This window comes from Neoarius graeffei, chromosome 3 (assembly GCF_027579695.1).
Source record: "Neoarius graeffei isolate fNeoGra1 chromosome 3, fNeoGra1.pri, whole genome shotgun sequence".
In the NCBI taxonomy this organism is placed as follows: Eukaryota; Metazoa; Chordata; class Actinopteri; order Siluriformes; family Ariidae; genus Neoarius; species Neoarius graeffei.
In genome coordinates, this window is record NC_083571.1 from 9637126 (window position 1) to 9656077 (window position 18952).

Genomic DNA, 18952 nt, shown 5'->3' on the forward strand with positions numbered 1-18952 from the left:
GAATGAGCATCTTGAAGTGAAAAGAGCCGATCGTAAAGCGAGAGTAACATCCTCAAGAGATCCATCTGAATTTGTTTATGCCAGATGCGCAAGAGATTGCCCCTTCAGAGTCGGCTATTCAGCCACTCTAGAAAGTGCAACATCACCTAGTGCTATGCCATCGTCCTCTAAGATGAATGGATGCCTACTATATAGAAGCGAGTTATTTATAATCACGTTGTCTGTTATCACCCAAATGAGGATGGGTTCCTTTTTGAGTCTGGTTCCTCTTGAGGTTTCTTCCTCATGTCGGCTGAGGGAGTTTTTCCTTGCCACCATCGCCACAGGCTTGCTCATGAGGGTAAAAGTAGCTTATGTTTAAAGTCCTTAATTTTCTGTAAAGCTACTTTGCAACAACATCTATTGTCAAAAGCGCTAAACAAATAAACTTGACTTGGCCTTGATATGTGTGGTGAGAAACACCCTGAATGAAAAGGCAGTACATCACACAAAGATTATGTAAAAACCTTTTCAAAGAGCCGTTTTTTTTCCAGTACAACAAAGCATCTGGTGCACATGTGAAAGCAGCAGTAAAGCTGTATGATTGATTACGAACGAGGAGACATTCGAGAAGAAGCCATAGTGTCTCTCAGTGTGTCTTCATCCATCATGGCCATCATAGATTTAGGGTCGTCTGACATCTGAGCAACCTGGCCTTGGCACTGAGATGAAAGAAGGTATGAAAGTCGGACCATTTTCCTGCTCCGCTATAAGTCAGAAATATTGGTGTTTGCTGTCAGAATTAACACAGAGATCCGAACTCGAGTTTGAGCGACGAGGGAGACTGTACGACTGTAAACAGACATCACACAAACCCTCGTCTGCTGGCAGCTACATTAAATTTTTTCCCCACAACCTTTATTCAAAGGTCAACATCTGGACTACATCTAGAAACGTTGACCCAACTCAAAAGATGTCTCACAAAAGTATCAGACAGACCTTTGGAGCTCTCATAGTGTACCTGTATGCCATGTGTTTCACTGGCAAAAGAAACGTTTTCGCATCTTGGATGTTTTTTAGACAATTTGAATCAAGTTTGTTTGTTTATTGTATTGTATAGTGTTTATACAGTCATGCTACGAATACAGTACTTCTATTTATTTGCTGATTAACAAGCAAAATAAGAATAATAGTGTTATACATGCTAAAAAAATCATTTATTCCTATCAAGTTAAAATTATATATAGCTATAAATACAGAATAATCTATAAATATGTATAAAACATCTAGGTTTTATGTAACATCTAGGTATAGGAAATCACCGTCAATATTACCTTTTTAACAGAAAATAAACTACCATTAAATGGTAAAAAAAATGTAAATACGTGCATGTAATTTTCTAGATAGCAAACCTGTTCAGATTTAAGTTGGCGTACAAAAGTTTGCATACCCTTAGAAACAAAAATATAGACGGCATCTAGCGTGTTCAGTCACAGGTGTTCCAATGATCCCTTAGTATCTTAATAATAATGACCTTAGATTAAATTTTTAGATTTCATTTTTTCCACTTTTTGTTCATTGGTGGTTTTTTTAATTTCACTTTTTTTTAAAGATAAATTGTCAAATAGAAGTATATCTATACTACTAAAGGAAGGCTGTCTGTCTGTCTGTCTGTCCACCTGTGCAAATCAACACAGATGGACGCACATACTCCATACTTTGCACGTGGATTGGTAACACCCCAGAGGGGCCCAAGACAACATTTTCAATTTTCCAAAACATGCGATTAGTGCTAATCCAACACACTATTAATTTCCCATAGGCTACATGCTCATGCTAACACACTGCGCGCAGCCTCGGCGGGGAATCCCCTCCCCGATTCGCCTGGGAGTTTCAATTGTACAGGACCTTGCAATCAGCGATCCTTGCCAGAGACTTCCTCTACAGCCGAGTCTACGTCTCCTCAGTGACGGGCTAGTTAACTGGAAATATTGCCTTGAAACCATGAGAGGGGCACAAACTTTTGCACTCAACTGTATGTCATCAGGTTAGTGTTTTATTTTTCTTTATAATAATTTTTTTTTTGTTTACGAGTCAGTGACACGTTAATCAACAGTAAAAGAAGCACAGTCTTGGTCAGGTATGTTCCAGGTGTATTGAGGTATGGTTGGAGGTTGTTGTGCTGGAGGTCAGTGAAGCTTCACTGGAATGGAAAATGGTCGACATGTCAGAACAGGCATCTGATGCTTTACCAAATCCAGTTTAACTTGTAATCAATAATAAGTCAGTTAAAATGTAATGGATTGCTCTGGAGATGTTAATACCGTCGATGATTTAGAGAATTACTACTTACCAAAGGAACCGATCGCTTGCGGGACAACTTCCTCTCCATTTGCTCGACTTTCTTGGTGATGTCTGCTAGTATAACAGTGGTTAAGGTTACTGTAATGTATTTATTTAGTCCCTGCCTAAAATCAGAGCTCCTGGTGAGTTTATGAGCAAAATATTTGCAAGGGCACAAAATCAACCTGAATAGAATAATAATATTATAGCACCATGAATGAACCATCGAATTGTGTCGTGTCGTGGATTTCACCTCAATAAATCTTGTGACAGTGAGACCAATAATGAGAGATGCATCGCAGTTACAAATACATATTTATTCCTTTCTTTGACACCGCATGCCATGCACCAGAAACAACACCACGACATTTATTATGGTGCGACTCTGCTGGGTGCCTGGTGGACAGCAGTGAATCAGCGGTTTCACTTTACATCAGGACTATATAATTACAATCAAATGTCAAACTTGATACGTCTAACAGTTGTCTGGTTATATCTCTCACATCCACACACTCACAGCACCATTAGGACTAATTATCATGCACCTGTTCCTGATTCGAGCGCAATCACAGCGCATACATATAAGGACTCTTGGTAAAACAGACTTTGCAAAGTATACACTCTGTACCCTGCGTTTAACGTTACCAAGCCTTGTATTGTGTATCACTTTTCTGGTTTTGACCCTGTTTGTGTTTTTGGACTGTGAGTATTGTATTCCCTCTGATATCCTGTCTGTGCCTCGCTCAACCACTGCCTGTTTTTCGACTCTGCCTTTGTCTCCATTTTGGATCTGTTGGATTTCCTAGTGTGTTTTCAATAAAACTCTTCCTGCGATTACATCCATCTATCATCCTTACATGACAGAAACTGTCAATTGTCCAACAAGTGAGTGGACTAATAAAACTGTTTTAACTCTTTTTTTTTTTTTTTATATGAAACTGTCGTGAATATTTTCCGTAAAATAATCCCACATTATTTTTTAAAAAGCAAATTAAAAATAAGCGCTGGATAAAAACCTTTGCATGTAAGAAGCTCCACTATTCTCGATCCCTGATTCTGATACGCTTAAGGATGAAATTTCAGACTATATGTGTGTGTGTAATCATATGGAGATCCGAAGACTGAAGTAATGGAAATTAAACAATTTTTTGATTTCTGTTTCAGTCCTAGGGGTTATGTGAGTGGAGAGACTTTACCTTTCCACTGTTCTTATATTTCATTATTCTAATATATAATTTTAGAATAGATACACAGGTGATGATAGAAAATCATGTGCACTGATTGGTCGAGACTATTTCTCGATAATCACCTCGAGCAGCTCAGCAAAATCACGGCCAATCGCTTTATCACCATAAGTGAGGAAGAATTACAGATGATGAAAGAAAATGCTGTTTCTCAAAACACTAAAGATGCTACGAAGTTTGGTCTAAAATTATTCAAAGGTAAGGTGGGATTGTGATTTATTTTATCGATTTCAAAACAAAGTATTTTATGTGACTCGGCATAGATAAGTGACACAAGTCTGCACCACGCCTTTATTACATTTGCATCCCACTTTTGAAGTTTGAAATAAATTATTTTTTAATACGATTTAAAAAAAAAATTTTTAAATAATCATCTGTGTATTTATACTAAAACAATTATCCGCCTCAGGCTCAGTGAATATTGGTGATTATTATACATACGGGTCACTTTTTCCATGGAATAAAAACATGTATTCTATTCCCTTCTAGCGGATTTAGTGATAGCATGCAATATTGGTATCATATCTTCTGTGTATTACACCACTCTCCCCAATGGAGAATGAGCGTGCAATATTGTTATAATATTGCATGGTGTCAAGACAGCACGACATCACACATTGGAACTGATGTGAAGATCCAATTACAAAACTTGTCCGTTGTGCATGCATACAATCATTTCTTTGTCAGCTGGGAGAGAGAGAAGATGAGGTTAATCCAATGCTAGGTTTAAGCACTAAATAAATAAACTGAAAACTGAAACTAAAGGTGCACTGAACACCCGAAAGGCTACCAAAACTTCATTATATATTCTTCACACGTATTTTTTACAAGAGAGAAACATACCAACAGACACCAAAAAACTGGAAAAGAGACACATCGGAGATGTAAAACTTCCGTGCCAGCGAGTGACTGTGACAGTTTGTAAGCAAACATGGCTGCGAGGTTTACTTTGTTAAAAGCGGAAGATTTTGAGAGAATTTTGGCTGCCAGGTCACTCCGTTGTGTGTCGATGTTGATTTTAAAGTAACTAAGTAAATTACACAGGAAAAATAATAATAATATTCATCTTGACTGTGGCGGCATGGTGGTGTAGTGGTTAGCGCTGTCGCCTCACAGCAAGAAGGTCCGGGTTCGAGCCCCGTGGCCGACGAGGGCCTTTCTGTGCGGAGTTTACATGTTCTCCCCGTGTCCGCGTGGGTTTCCTCCGGGTGCTCCGGTTTCCCCCACAGTCCAAAGGCATGCAGGTTAGGTTAACTGGTGACTCTAAATTGACTGTAGGTGTGAGTGTGAATGGTTGTCTGTGTCTGTGTGTCAGCCCTGTGATGACCTGGCGACTTGTCCAGGGTGTACCCCGCCTTTCGCGCGTAGTCAGCTGGGATAGGCTCCAGCTTGCCTGCGACCCTGTAGAAGGATAAAGCGGCTAGAGATAAGGAGAGGAGATGAGATGAGATGAGATGAGCTTGACTGTGCTAGCATTGGCCTGTGCTAACACTACACCAGTAGAAGCTAACTGGACTGCCGCGCTAACAGCACTGAGTTGTGGGTAAGCTAGTGTCGGCCTTCGAGAATGCTGATATGAAGAGTGTGTATGTATAATAATAATTATTATTATTATTATTATTATCTTGGCTGGGTTTTTTTCATGGTATATCAGAGATATTCCATTCAGCTACTCGTCTTCGACTCGTTCAATATCATGCTAGCAAAACCAACCAATATTATTTAAATAATAACCTCAACTTTGTCTCAGTTATTATTCACTGATATTCACTTCACCTTCAGTGAATAATTGTTAAATACCAACATCCTTTCGACCAATTTCTGCTTACATGCTTAAAAGCAAACTTTTTAATCCACGAAAATAAAAAGTTATAGTTACATAACAGTTTTGTCTCAGCTGTATAAAATACCAAGGCGATATTTTCTTGATTTGCTGGCATCCGGTATTTCAGTCATTTCTTTATCCTCATCAGGATCAAAATGGATCCAGAGCCAATCCCAGTAATTCACTCTGAACGGGATGCAAGTTCGTTACAATGCCGCAGGCACACACACATTCACACCGAGGTGTAATTTAGCAAAGCCAATTCATCTACAGACATGTTTTTTGAAGGAAATTGGAAATCCAGGAAGAAACCCACACAGTAAACCGAGCTCAGGATCAAACTGTAACACAGAAACACTATCACTGTGACTTTAAACTAAGAACAATGAAAACATTTATATACATAGCAATTTTGCTGTCATTAAGACGACTGCTGCGATACTGTGATACTGTAAAGCAGTGGCGGCTGGTAGTCTTTCAAACAGGGGAGGCTGGTCAGTTATGATATTTCCAGATTTTAAAAGAAAAAAGAAAAAACACATCAGTTTTGCCCATACTCTTGCCTCTGATCTGGCTGATTGTTGGCAGGGTCACAAACTGTGAAATAACAGGTTCTTTTGGCCCATTTGCCTACTGTCCAATATACATGATGGTGGTGTTGGGGGGTATATTTTAACATTTTATATTTTAAAATTGTGGCATGTTGTTTAAAAATTTATCACTATTGAAAGCAGCTCTTTGTCAGGAACCTCAGCAGTAACAGCAGAGTGTTCTGGAATAGGCACAAGCACTGACCTTGGGGAGCCAAACATAGAGCTGGGTGCCACACATTTCATTCAATGACACTTTCCCTATATTTTACTTATTTTGACTGAGAAATGTTTTATTGACAATTTTGATAACCCTTCACTTTTAATCCAGGTCTGTAGTGTGAAATGTTCTCGGCTGTGTTTTTGTTTAAAAATGTTTTCCAAATTGTAGCTGTGTTTAATTCATATCCAGAAAAATATATATTCCAATATAATATATTCAGCATAAACATTTTAAATAGATTCTATATTTTTGGTCCATCCATGATATATTACTAAAGTAGCCTATTTACTGTTGTTGATGTGGGTCACTTGCTGTTAGCCAATTCACTTTCTCGTACCAGGAGAGCTGAAAGGAACGAGTATTATTCCCTACCTTTTTCACCAAGTCAATTTGAGGCGTTGGTCTACCCTGCTCTTTAATTTTAAATTTTTCCTCGAAAGGAAGACTGGCAAATGGCTTTGCCAAAATTAAATCAGTAATGCTTGGCATCCGTGCGCAGCTTTCTTGCTAGCTGACTAGCCCCCTCAAGTTCAAGTTCAGTCACTCAAATAAACGAAATTTCTGGAACTAAGATAGCAAACTTGACAACACTATATTTACACTTTATTTACAATGAAAATATATACAAACTAAAAAAGCTGGTAGAAACTGTATGTAATGAATGAAATCGAAATGTAAGCTGATCTTTTACAATACACCACAGCACTTGTGAATCCGCATGGGACTGAACTGAAATTCACCGCTGCCTGTCTATATTTGAAACGAGCTGTCAATCAAAGAAAATATCCGGCCGCTTTCACCAATCACCAGTCTCCTCACGGAAAGCTTTGCCATGTCCCTCCCACTGTGAGGCTGGGAGTCCGTGGGCGGGTGTTTTCGCAGTATTTGTCCAATAATCGTCTTGCATTTTGATATTGAAAAGCGCATAACTCCCAAATGCCATTGAAGTCCACTGAGGCTGGGTTGCATCGCGCTGTCACGAGGGGGAAAAACTCACGCGCACATTAGGCGAACTGGGGAAAGTTATAAGGGAATGATTTCGCACTGTAGTTGGGTTGAGCACATGTATTTCTATGATTCTGGATCTGAAATAGCAATGTTATAAGGTCAGCTATAACATAAGCCTAGCGCAATTCATCCTACACGATGTTCGTCATTTTTAGAGGAGGCTGAGCCTCCCTCGTTGTCTTAGAGCAACTGCCTGTGCTGTAAAGCGTAGGACACAAGTTTGCCCATTTTTTTTACGTCTCATATACAGTCCGCTCCAAAAATATTGAAACACAAATGCCAAGATTTTTGTTTGTGCCACTCACAAGATATTTGGGTGTCAGATCAAAAGATGAACATGAGACAATTGGTCAGTATTTCAGCTTTCATTTCCTGATATTTACATCTAGATGTGTTAAACAACTCAGAACATGGCACCTTTTGCTTGAACCCACTGTTCCTGAAAGGGTGTTGGCTTTCAAAACTCATTTCGTCCTCGTGTTAAGACGTTTAGAAGTTTATTTTCATAAATGCTGCGTAATACTGAAAGGAAAGGATATGTTTGCCAATGAGGGCTTGGATGGTGTTTTGTGTCTGCCTTTGGAAAGCCAGTCTGGCCTCACAGTGACACGGATCCTGAACAGCCTCCACTTTCACCTCTTCATATCGGAATTAAAGAGTTTTTTAGTCAAACACAACTCTGCTACTTTTCTGTGTATTCTAACCTACAGTATAAAACACTCCTTACATTACATCACATCACAAATGACTATAAACTATAACATGCTTTAGCTTCTATACAACATTTATCTGAATATCATTTAATGAAAAATCAAACATACTAATTATGATTTTCATATTGATCCCACATTTTGAAAGTCCTTCATTACAAGTAACATATCTCAATGTAACACTTAGCAACAGCTAATGCAAAATAGGCTTTTGCAACATTGCAAGTATTAAAACCTGGTCCCACAATACCAATAACTATAGCTATAATTATAACTACAACTATACGATAACTCGGTCCCCTGCAGTTTATGTGGTTGGTGGTCACACCAGACCGATAACGATCCCTATAGCCCAGGCCTGGGTTTATCCATATCGGTGAGATTGCTTCTGGAGTGATTTTTCCAGGCCTGGACCTGATCCGACATGATAAAACATCTGACCAATCAGGTAATTGTTATTATTTACAGGTGATGTTGTCTGAGCATGTGCTATTTTTCCCGGCCATCTTTGTACATCCTTATTGCATCATGAAGTCACAGAATATGGATTCATGGGAAAAAAAGTATGGATCTTTTATTCACAGATATGTGATTTTCCATGAAATATCAATAAAAAAATTAATAAAGTAAACATATAAATGCAGGTAAGATATTTTAATTATGAACTTCGGCAGTCCAAAGATTTAATTGTTTTCGGCTTCTTAATTTTTTATCCATGATACATCATCCATATGAAAACGGTAACCCATCTGTAATATACTGAAACGTCCGTGACCAATCCGTAAATTATTAGCATCTGTCAGTAACGGCGCTGAAAACACAAGCCTCCAAACATAGCCGTTCCAGACTACAAACCCCAAGAGTCACAGCACCCTCTGTCACCTGATTACTAATTATGCCACCTGCATCTCATTCAGCTATTATCCCCTCACCTATATACTGTACGCTCAGCTCTCACTCCATGTAGTTGCGAAGTATTGTTCAGTGTTCCCTACTAACATACCAAGCCATTTGATTTCTGCCTGTCTCTCAGTGTTTGACCAGTATTTCTGTTTCGTCTCAACCTCGCTCTATTGCTTTATCTACGTTGCCCTGTTTGCTGATAGCGCAACCTTAGCTTGTTTCCTGACTTCGTTTCCTGCACGTCGATTTGGCTTAGTCTGCAGTTTGCTCAGCCCCGGTCTCCCCTGCGCCTGCATCAGTAAGTGCTTGCAGTCTGACAGCATCCGTGATGCATCCGTATTAAAATCCGTAGCCACTCCGTATTTTGTATCCTTTTTTATTATATTTCTGTAGTCCGTGACCTATCCGTATTATATCAACCACCGGAGTATGTCCATGGGTTGCTTTGAAGTCCAAGCTGTACAGTATGACCCAGAATAATGCGTTATTACTTGGAAAAAACTTCCATGACTATTCCTAAATTGCATGCATTTCTTTATCTGAGTGGCAGGACCAGCCGATATTATAGTCGGGATTGTAGTTGTGGTGTTTCTGCTCCAGACTGGAACTAAAATTCAGGCATAGGTATAATCATAGTTGTAGTTATAGGTATAGTTATAGTTATCGGTGTTGTTTTTTTGCAAATCAATGCTAAAATTGATTCCAGACACAAACACAATCAAGAACCCAATTGATTCTTGCCCAATAACCAATCAGAGCTACATCATTTTTCAAATTAAACAGCCTCAAACGTTAAAATTTTGCTTTTTACACAGAGCTGGTAGGCCATAAACATGCCAGTGGATTAACCACTAGCCAAAATATTGACACTTCCTATCCAACCCTACAGACTATTCTTGACAACTGACTTTTAGATTTGATTCTACAGGCTATAGCAGGACTGTTCAGTTTTGACTTGAGGGCTGCAATGTCTAAGAGCAGTTTCTCCAATCAACGTGCCACTGAAATGCACCATACTTGGTTATTACGTCTGTCAACTGTGTTGGAGGAGGTTATGTTTTCACCTCCATTTGTTTGACTGTTCCCAAAGTACCTCAAAAAGTAGTGAATAGATTTTGATGAAATTTGGAGGAAAGGTGATCCACGGGCCAAGGAACAACTGATTAGATTTTGATGCAAATCTGGATGTGGGTCCAGGATTTTTTGTCTCTTCTCAACGTAACTCAAAAAGTAGTAAATGGTTTTGGATGAAATTTGGTGGGCAACTTTAGTCTTATCCTAGGTTCAAGTGATTTGATTTTGATGTTGATAATATGTAGCTTGGCAGAGGCATGCACCAAATGTCTGGAAAAGATGGGCTACAATTTAAAAAGTAGATCTGATGGTTCACATTTAGACTTCCATGAAATAAAACCATCCAGTCAAGATGAAATAGATGGCTCTTAAAGATATGTATATCTACTTATTTAAAGCATGTACACTTTCTCTGAATTGGAATAAATTATCTTTAACTAGGTAGGGTGCCTGATTGATTGGAGTGAACATACAAACGGTGGGCTTGAGCCCTCAGATGAATAGCCTGGTCTACAAGGTCTTACGTGAACAAGTTTTCTTGTCTTCATTCAAGACAAAGCTGCTCCAGCATTCACAGTGATAGGAGCCATCGTTGTTGACACAAATGTGTTCACAGTCATGTCCCATCTCACACTGGTCCAGACCTGCAACAAGTCATGAGTGAAGCACTCGAGAAATCCTGACATTGTATCTTTACTGGAATATGAGCTATTGGAACTTGATACACATACAGTGGTGCTTGAAAGTTTGTAAACCCTTTAGAATTTTCTATATTTCTGCATAAATATGACCTAAAACATCATCAGATTTTCACACAAGTTCTAAAAGTAGGTAAAGAGAACCCAGTTAAACAAATGAGACAAAAATATTATACTTGGTCATTTATTTATTGAGGAAAATGATCCAATATTACATATATGTGAGTGGCAAAAGTATGTGAACCTTTGCTTTCAGTATCTGGCGTGACCCCCTTGTGCAGCAATAACTGCAATTAAACATTTTTGGTAACCGTTGATCAGTCCTGCACACCGGCTTGGAGGAATTTTAGCCCATTCCTCCGTACAGAACAGCTTCAACTCTGGGATGTTGGTGGGTTTCCTCACATGAACTGCTCGCTTCAGGTCCTTCCACAACATTTCAATTGGATTAAGGTCAGGACTTTGACTTGGCCATTCCAACACATTAACTTTATTCTTCTTTAACCATTCTTTGGTAGAATGACTCATGTGCTTAGGGTTATTGTCTTGCTGCATGACCCACCTTCTCTTAAGATTCAGTTCATGGACAGATGTCCTGACATTTTCCTTTAGAATTCACTGGGATAATTCAGAATTCATTGTTCCATCAATGATGGCAAGCTGTCCTGGCCCAGATGCAGCAAAACAGGCCCAAACCATGATACTACCACCACCATGTTTCATAGATGGGATAAGGTTCTTATGCTGGAATGCAGTGTTTCCCTTTCTCCAAACATAACGCTTCTCATTTAAACCAAAAATTTCTATTTTGGTCTCATCCGTCCCCAAACATTTTTCCAATAGCCTTCTGGCTTGTCCACGTGACCTTTAGCAAACTGCAGATGAGCAGCAAAGTTCTTTTTGGAGAGCAGTGGCTTTCTCCTTGCAACCCTGCCATGCACACCATTGTTGTTCAGTGTTCTCCTGATGGTGGACTCATGAACATTAGCCAATGTGAGAGAGGCCTTCAGTTGCTTAGAAGTTACCCTGGGGTCCTCACCGACTATTGCATGCCTTGCTCTTGGAGTGATCTTTGTTGGTCGACCACTCCTGGGGAGGGTAGCAATGGTCTTGAATTTCCTCCATTTGTACACAATCTGTCTGACTGTGGATTGGTGGAGTCCAAACTCTTTAGGGATGGTTTTTTAACCTTTTCCAGCCTGATGAGTATCAACAATGCTTTTTCTGAGGTCCTCAGAAATCTCCTTTGTTTGTGCCAGGATACACTTCCACAAACATGTGTTGTGAAGATCAGACTTTGATAGATCCCTGTTCTTTAAATAAAACCGGGTGCCCACTCACACCTGATTGTCATCCCATTGATTGAAAACACCTGACTCTAATCTCTCGTCTCTCTCGTCTTCTTCCGCTTATCCAGGACCGGGTCGCGGAGGCAGCAGTCTAAGCATAGAAGCCCAAACTTCCCTTTCCCCAGACACCTCGGCCAGCTCCTCGGGAAGAACACCGAGGCGTTCCCAGGCCAGCCGAGAGACATAGTCCCTCCAGCGTGTCCTGGGTCTTCCCCGGGGCCTCCTCCCGGGGGGACATGCCTGGAACACCTCCCCAGGGAGGCGTCCAGGAGGCATCCGAAAAAGATGCCCGAGCCACCTCAGCTGGTTCCTCTCGATGTGAAGGAGCAGCGGCTCTACTCCGAGCTCCTCCCGAGTGACTGTGCTTCTCACCCTATCTCTAAGGGAGCGCCCAGCCACCCTGCGAAGGAAACTCATTTCAGCCGCTTGTATCCGCAATCTTGTTCTTTCTGTCATTACCCAAAGCTCATGACCATAGGTGAGAGTCGGAACGTAGATCGACCGGTAAATTGAGAGCTTCGCCTTTTGGCTCAGCTCCTTCTTCACCACGACGGACCGGTAAAGCGACCGCATCACTGCGGAGGCTGCACCGATCCGCCTGTCGATCTCACGCTCCATCCTTCCCTCACTCGTGAACAAGATCCCGAGATACTTAAACTCCTCCACTTGAGGCAGGACTTCTCCACCAACCTGGAGAGGGCAAGCCACCCTTTTCCGGTCGAGAACCATGGCCTCGGACTTGGAGGTGCTGATTCTCATCCCAGCCGCTTCACACTCGACTGCAAACCGCCCCAGTGCATGCTGAAGGTCCTGGTTTGAAGAAGCCAACAGGACAACATCATCCGCAAAAAGCAGAGATGAAATCCTGTGGTTCCCAAACAGGATTCCTTCCGGCCCCTGGCTGCGCCTAGAAATTCTGTCCATAAAAATTATGAACAGAACCGGTGACAAAGGGCAGCCCTGACGGAGTCCAACATGCACTGGGAACAGGTCTGACTTACTGCCGGCAATGCGAACCAGACTCCTGCTCCGTTCGTACAGGGACTGGACAGCCCTTAGCAAAGAGCCCCGAACCCCATACTCCCGAAGCACCCCCCACAGAATACCACGGGGGACACGGTCGAATGCCTTCTCCAGATCCACAAAGCACATGTGGACTGGTTGGGCAAACTCCCATGAACCCTCGAGCACCCTATAAAGGGTATAGAGCTGGTCCAGTGTTCCGCGACCAGGACGAAAACCGCATTGTTCCTCCTGGATCCGAGGTTCGACTATTGGTCGAATTCTCCTCTCCAGTACCCTGGAGTAAACTTTCCCTGGGAGGCTGAGAAGTGTGATTCCCCTATAATTGGAGCACACTCTCCGGTCCCCTTTCTTAAAAAGAGGGACCACCACCCCAGTCTGCCACTCCAGAGGCACTGTCCCCGACCGCCACGCGATGTTGCAGAGGCGTGTCAACCAAGACAGCCCCACAACATCCAGAGACTTGAGATACTCAGGGCGGATCTCATCCACCCCCGGTGCCTTGCCACCGAGGAGCTTGCAAACCACCTCAGTGACTTCGGCTTGGGTAATGGACGAGTCCACCTCTGAGTCATCAGCCTCAGTCTCCTCAGTGGAAGACATGACGGTGGGATTGAGGAGATCCTCAAAGTATTCCTTCCACCGCCCGACAATGTCCCCAGTCGAGGTCAACAGCTCCCCACCCGCACTGTAAACAGTGTTGGCAGAGTACTGCTTCCCCCTCCTGAGGCGCCGGACGGTTTGCCAGAATTTCTTCGAGGCCGACCGATAGTCCTTCTCCATGGCCTCCCCAAACTCCTCCCAGTTCCGAGTTTTTGCCTCCGCAACTGCCCGAGCTGCAGCACGCCTGGCCTGCCGATACCCGTCGGCTGCCTCTGGAGTCCTGGAGGTCAACATGGCCCGATAGGACTCCTTCTTCAGCTTGACGGCATCCCTTACTTCCGGTGTCCACCACCGGGTTCGGGGATTGCCGCCACGACAGGCACCGGAGACCTTGCGGCCACAGCTCCGAACAGCTGCATCCACAATGGAGGTAGAGAACATGGTCCACTCAGACTCAATGTCCCCCGCCTCCCTCGGAAGCTGGGAAAAGCTCTCCCGGAGGTGGGAGTTAAAGACCTCCCCAACAGAGTGCTCGGCCAGACGTTCCCAGCAGACCCTCACCATACGTTTGGGCCTGCCAGGTCTGTCCAGCTTCCTCCTCCGCCAGCGGATCCAACTCACCACCAGGTGGTGATCAGTTGACAACTCAGCCCCTCTCTTCACCCGAGTGTCCAAGACATAGGGTCGGAGATCAGATGACACGACTACAAAGTCGATCATCGACCTCCGACCTAAGGTGTCCTGGTGCCACGTGCACTTATGGACACCCCTATGCTCGAACATGGTGTTCGTTATGGACAAACTGTGACTAGCACAGAAGTCCAATAACAAAACACCACTCGGGTTCAGATCGGGGAGGCCGTTCCTCCCAACCACGCCCCTCCAGGTGTCACTGTCATCGCCCACGTGAGCATTGAAGTCCCCCAGTAGCACAATGGAGTCCCCAGTCTGAGCACCCCTCAGTACCTCTCCCAGGGACTCCAAGAAGGCTGGATACTCTATACTGCTATTTGGCCCGTAGGCACAAACAACAGCAAGAGCCCTCTCCCCAATCCGAAGGCGCAGAGAGGCGACCCTCTCGTTCACTGGGGTAAACTCCAACACATGGCGGCTGAGCTGGGGAGCTATAAGGAAGCCCACACCAGCCCGCCGCCGCTCACCACGGGCGACTCCAGAGAAGTGGAAAGTCCAGCCCCTCTCAAGGAGCTGGGTTCCAGAGCCCAAGCTGTGCGTGGAGGTGAGCCCGACTATCTCTAGCCGGTACCTCTCAACCTCCCGCACAAGCTCAGGCTCCTTCCCCCCCAGCGAAGTGACATTCCATGTCCCAACAGCCAGCCGCTGTGTCCGGGGATCAGGTCGTCGAGGCCCCTGCCTTCGACTGCCACCCAATCCACACTGCACCAAACCCCTACTGCTACCTCTGTGGGTGGTGAACCCACAGGAGGTCGGGCCCACGTCACCTCTTCGGGCTGAGCCCGGCCGGGCCCCATGGGCAAAGGCCCGGCCACCAAGCGCTCGCATACGAGCCCCAACCCCGGGCCTGGCTCCAGGGTGGGGCCCCGGCTGCGTCCTACCGGGCGACGTCACGGTCCTGGATTTTTCCTCCATAGGGGTTTTTTTGGTGAACTGCTCTTGGTCTGGCCTGTCACCTAGGACCTGTCTGCCTTGGGAAACCCTAACAGGGGCATAATGCCCCCGACAACATAGCTCCTAGGATCATTCAAGCACACAAACCCCTCCACCACAATAAGGTGGCAGTTCTAGGAGGGGCCTGACTCTAATTTCACCTTCAAATTAACTGCTAATCCTAGAGGTTCACATACTTTTGCCACTCGCAGATATGTAATAGTGGATCATTTTTCTCAATAAATAAATGACCAAGTATAATATTTTTGTCTCATTTGTTTAACTGGGTTCTCTTTATCTACTTTTAGGACTTGTGTGAAAATCTGATGATGTTTTAGGTCATATTTATACAGAAATATAGAAAATTCTAAAGGGTTCACAAACTTTCAAGCACCACTGTATATCTCAGAAGCCTTCAATAAAAACAATCAGCTTACAAAGCTGAAAACATTTGCAGATGATTGGTTTAACCAGAGGAGCCCATTTGACCCAGGGCCTTTAAAATCATATCCAGTGTCCCTTCTATTTATGACAACCAAGGGTTTAACTCATGAGAAATGTGTGTATGTTTTATATGCAATAATCAAAACCAGGAAAGCTATTAACAAGTTTCGTGCATCTTGGGACACTGACTTTTATATTTGATTCCACAATCTATAACAGGTCTATTCAATTTTGGCTCTTGAAGGCTGCAATGTCTATCAGTAGCTTCTCCAACCAACATACCAAATGCACCATACCAAGTTATATGGCTTGATTTCAACATTTTTAAACTGATGTCTGGATTAGGTTGGCTAGAACTGGAAAAGTAGCTTCATCTTTAACTAGGTAGCGTGCTTGGTTGGCGTGAACATACAGAGCTTGAGCCCCCATATGAATAGCCTGGTCTATAAGGTCTTACGTGAACAAGTTTTCTGGTCTTCATTCAAGACAAAACCCCTCCGGCATTCACAGTGATAAGAGCCATCACTGCTGACACAAATGTGCTCACAGTCATGTCCCATTTCACACTGGTCCAGACCTGCAACAAGTCATGTGTAAAGCATATAAACAAACAGTTTATAAAGCTGTAGTCATTTACAGGTTGATCGTTTACCCAAGGGTGTTCTCTACACTTGAGAATTTTCATTCTCCTGAACAAATGTCCCTTCAAAAAGCATGCCCAAACTTCCTCCCTCTTTATTGCATCCCTGGGTCTAACTAAAACAAAAAATGTCAACATTTTCTTTATGATAGTCCCAAATGTTAAACAATTAACCAACTTGGAGCATCTTGGGAATCTGACCATCAAATTTTATTCTATAGTCTACAACAGGACTATTCAGTTTTGGCTCTTGAAGGCTGCAGTGTCTACCAGTAGTTTCTTCAACCAGTGTACCTGATAATTCCAGCATACAAGGTTATAAGGCTTCATTTCAACAATTTTTGCTTGTTTAAATTGTGCATACTGCAACTGATTAGAGTTACAGAAGCAACCATTCATGAAATAGATACCTCTCACTTTTCAAAATGAGTTCATGGTGGTGGTAGACAAGATATTTGAGAGTTGGAAATGGTTACTGTGATTGAAGAGGAATAAATTATCTTTAATTCGGTAGGGTGCCTGCTTGGAGTGAACATGCAGCATTTGAGCCCTCAGATGAATAGCCTGGTCTACAAGGACTTACGTGAACAAGTTTTCTTGTCTTCATTCAAGACAAAGCCCCTCCAGCATTCACAGTGATAGGAGTCATTGTTGCTGACACAAATGTGCTCACAGTCATGCCCCATCCCACAGTGGTCCAGACCTGCAATGAGTCATGATTGAAGCACTGGAGAAAATCCAGATGTTATATTGTAACAAGACCATAAGTTACATTACAAGCATTTAGCCGACACTCTTATCCAGAGTGACGTACAACAAGATCCTGACATACCCACAGCAGTGGGGAACAGTTGGGGATTAGGTACCTTATTCAAGGGCACTTCAGCCATTCCTGCTGGTCCAGGGAATCAAACCGGCAACCTTTTGGTTCTAAAGCTGCTTCTCTAACCATTAGGTCATGGCTTCCCTAGTTAAATAGTATGCAAGAAGTCATTACCATTTATGACTTGTGTTAACTGGGGACATCAGTAGCCCATCTGCCCTGTAAAATTGTAATTCTTCTGAACAATTGGAACATTTTTGTTTTCCAGGGTCCTATTGGGTACCATTGGCTCACCTTAGATCTTCTTGGTGAACTGACCTTCGGAGGTGATTCTGTGATTTACAACAGGACTACTGAGTTTTGGCTTGTGAACTGTAATAGCTATGAGTAGTTTCTCCAATCAGCACACCTCTGAAATGCTTCAATTTAATGCTTTGTCTGTTTGTTTAGGTGTCTGATTGGTTGTGCATACCACACCTGATCAGAGTTACAGAACGTCCCCATGTACCAACAATCAAGAAGAAGTGGATATCTCTCAGTTCTCAAAATGATTTCATGGTGGTTGTACTCAATACTGTGAATTCATGTGTATCAATTATATTTAACGAATTAGCATGCCTGATTGGAGTGAACATACAGAGATTGAGCCCTCAGATGAATAGCCTGGTCTGCAAGGTCTTACGTGAACAAGTTTTCTTGTTTTCATTCAAGACAAAACCCCTCCAGCATTCACAATGATAGGAGTCATCAGCGCTGACACAAATGTGCTCACAGTCATGGCCCATCTTACACTGGTCCAGACCTGCAACAAGTCACATGGAAGACAATGGAGAAATCCAGATCTTGTTTTTTTACGGGAATCTGAAAACAAGTTTTCAGAACAGTCAATATCTTTGAAACCTCTGATTAACACAGTTTGTATATTGAAGAATAAAAACCAATCCATTTGTTACATGCTAATGGGTTAACCAGGGTTATCAAATACCCACAATAATTTTCATTCTCCTGGCCAACATTCCCTTCCATGAGCAACCTCCTTGGAGCATTTAACGTCCCACTCTTTACAGGACCCCTGGGTTTAACTAATGGGGAAAATGCTGGCATTGTCTATGTGCTACTTCCAAACCTTGAGCAATGAATCATATTAGAGCTTCTTGGTGAACTGACCTTCAGAACTGATTCTACAATCTACAACAGGACTATTCAGTTTTGGCTGCAAAGTCTACCAGTAGTTTCTCCAACCAACATTCCAGTGAAATGCACCATACCAGATTATAAAGCTTTGTTTCAGTCATATTTGTTTGTTTGGGAGGCTGATTGGTTGTGCGTACCACAGCTGGTGATAGCTACAGGATGACTCTATGTACATCCAATCAAGAAGAAGTAAATGCCTTTTGCTTCTCAAAAATGACTTCATGGTGGTGGTACTCGGAGGAGATACCGAGATTTGGAAATCGATGCTGTGAATTAATGGGCATGAATTATTTTTCTGTAGGTAGGGTGCCTGGTTGGAGTGAACATATGGAGCTTGAGCTCTCTGTTGAATAGCCTGGTCTACAAGGTCTTACGTGAACAAGTTTTCTTGTCTTCATTCAAGACAAAACCTCTCCGGCATTCACAGTAATAGGAGCCGTCACTGTTGACACAAATGTGCTCACAGTCATGTCCCATCCTGCATTGGTGCAGACCTGCAACAAGTCATGAGGAAAGTACTGGAGAAACTCAGATGTTAAACCTTTACAGAAATATGAAGCTAAGCTGCTGGAATTGGGTACAAACATAAAATGGTCATTAAGAGGCATGAAACAAGTCATTACCAATTTATGACACATTATACCAAATAACTC

General features: G+C 42.8%; 1 protein-coding gene across 1 annotated transcript in view; it reads right to left on the bottom strand.

The window, feature by feature from the left end:
• Window positions 1–587: 587 nt before the first annotated feature.
• matn3a (matrilin 3a) overlaps window positions 588–18952 on the bottom strand; it is a 29723-nt gene continuing 11358 nt past the window's right edge. Inside the window, exons 5-9 of the mRNA XM_060915608.1 lie at window positions 16866–16985; window positions 16100–16219; window positions 7752–7850; window positions 2333–2400; window positions 588–701 (exon numbers count right to left, since the gene is read on the bottom strand). Coding sequence (XP_060771591.1) covers window positions 588–701; window positions 2333–2400; window positions 7752–7850; window positions 16100–16219; window positions 16866–16985 — 521 coding nt within the window. The remainder of the gene's footprint in view (window positions 702–2332; window positions 2401–7751; window positions 7851–16099; window positions 16220–16865; window positions 16986–18952) is intronic.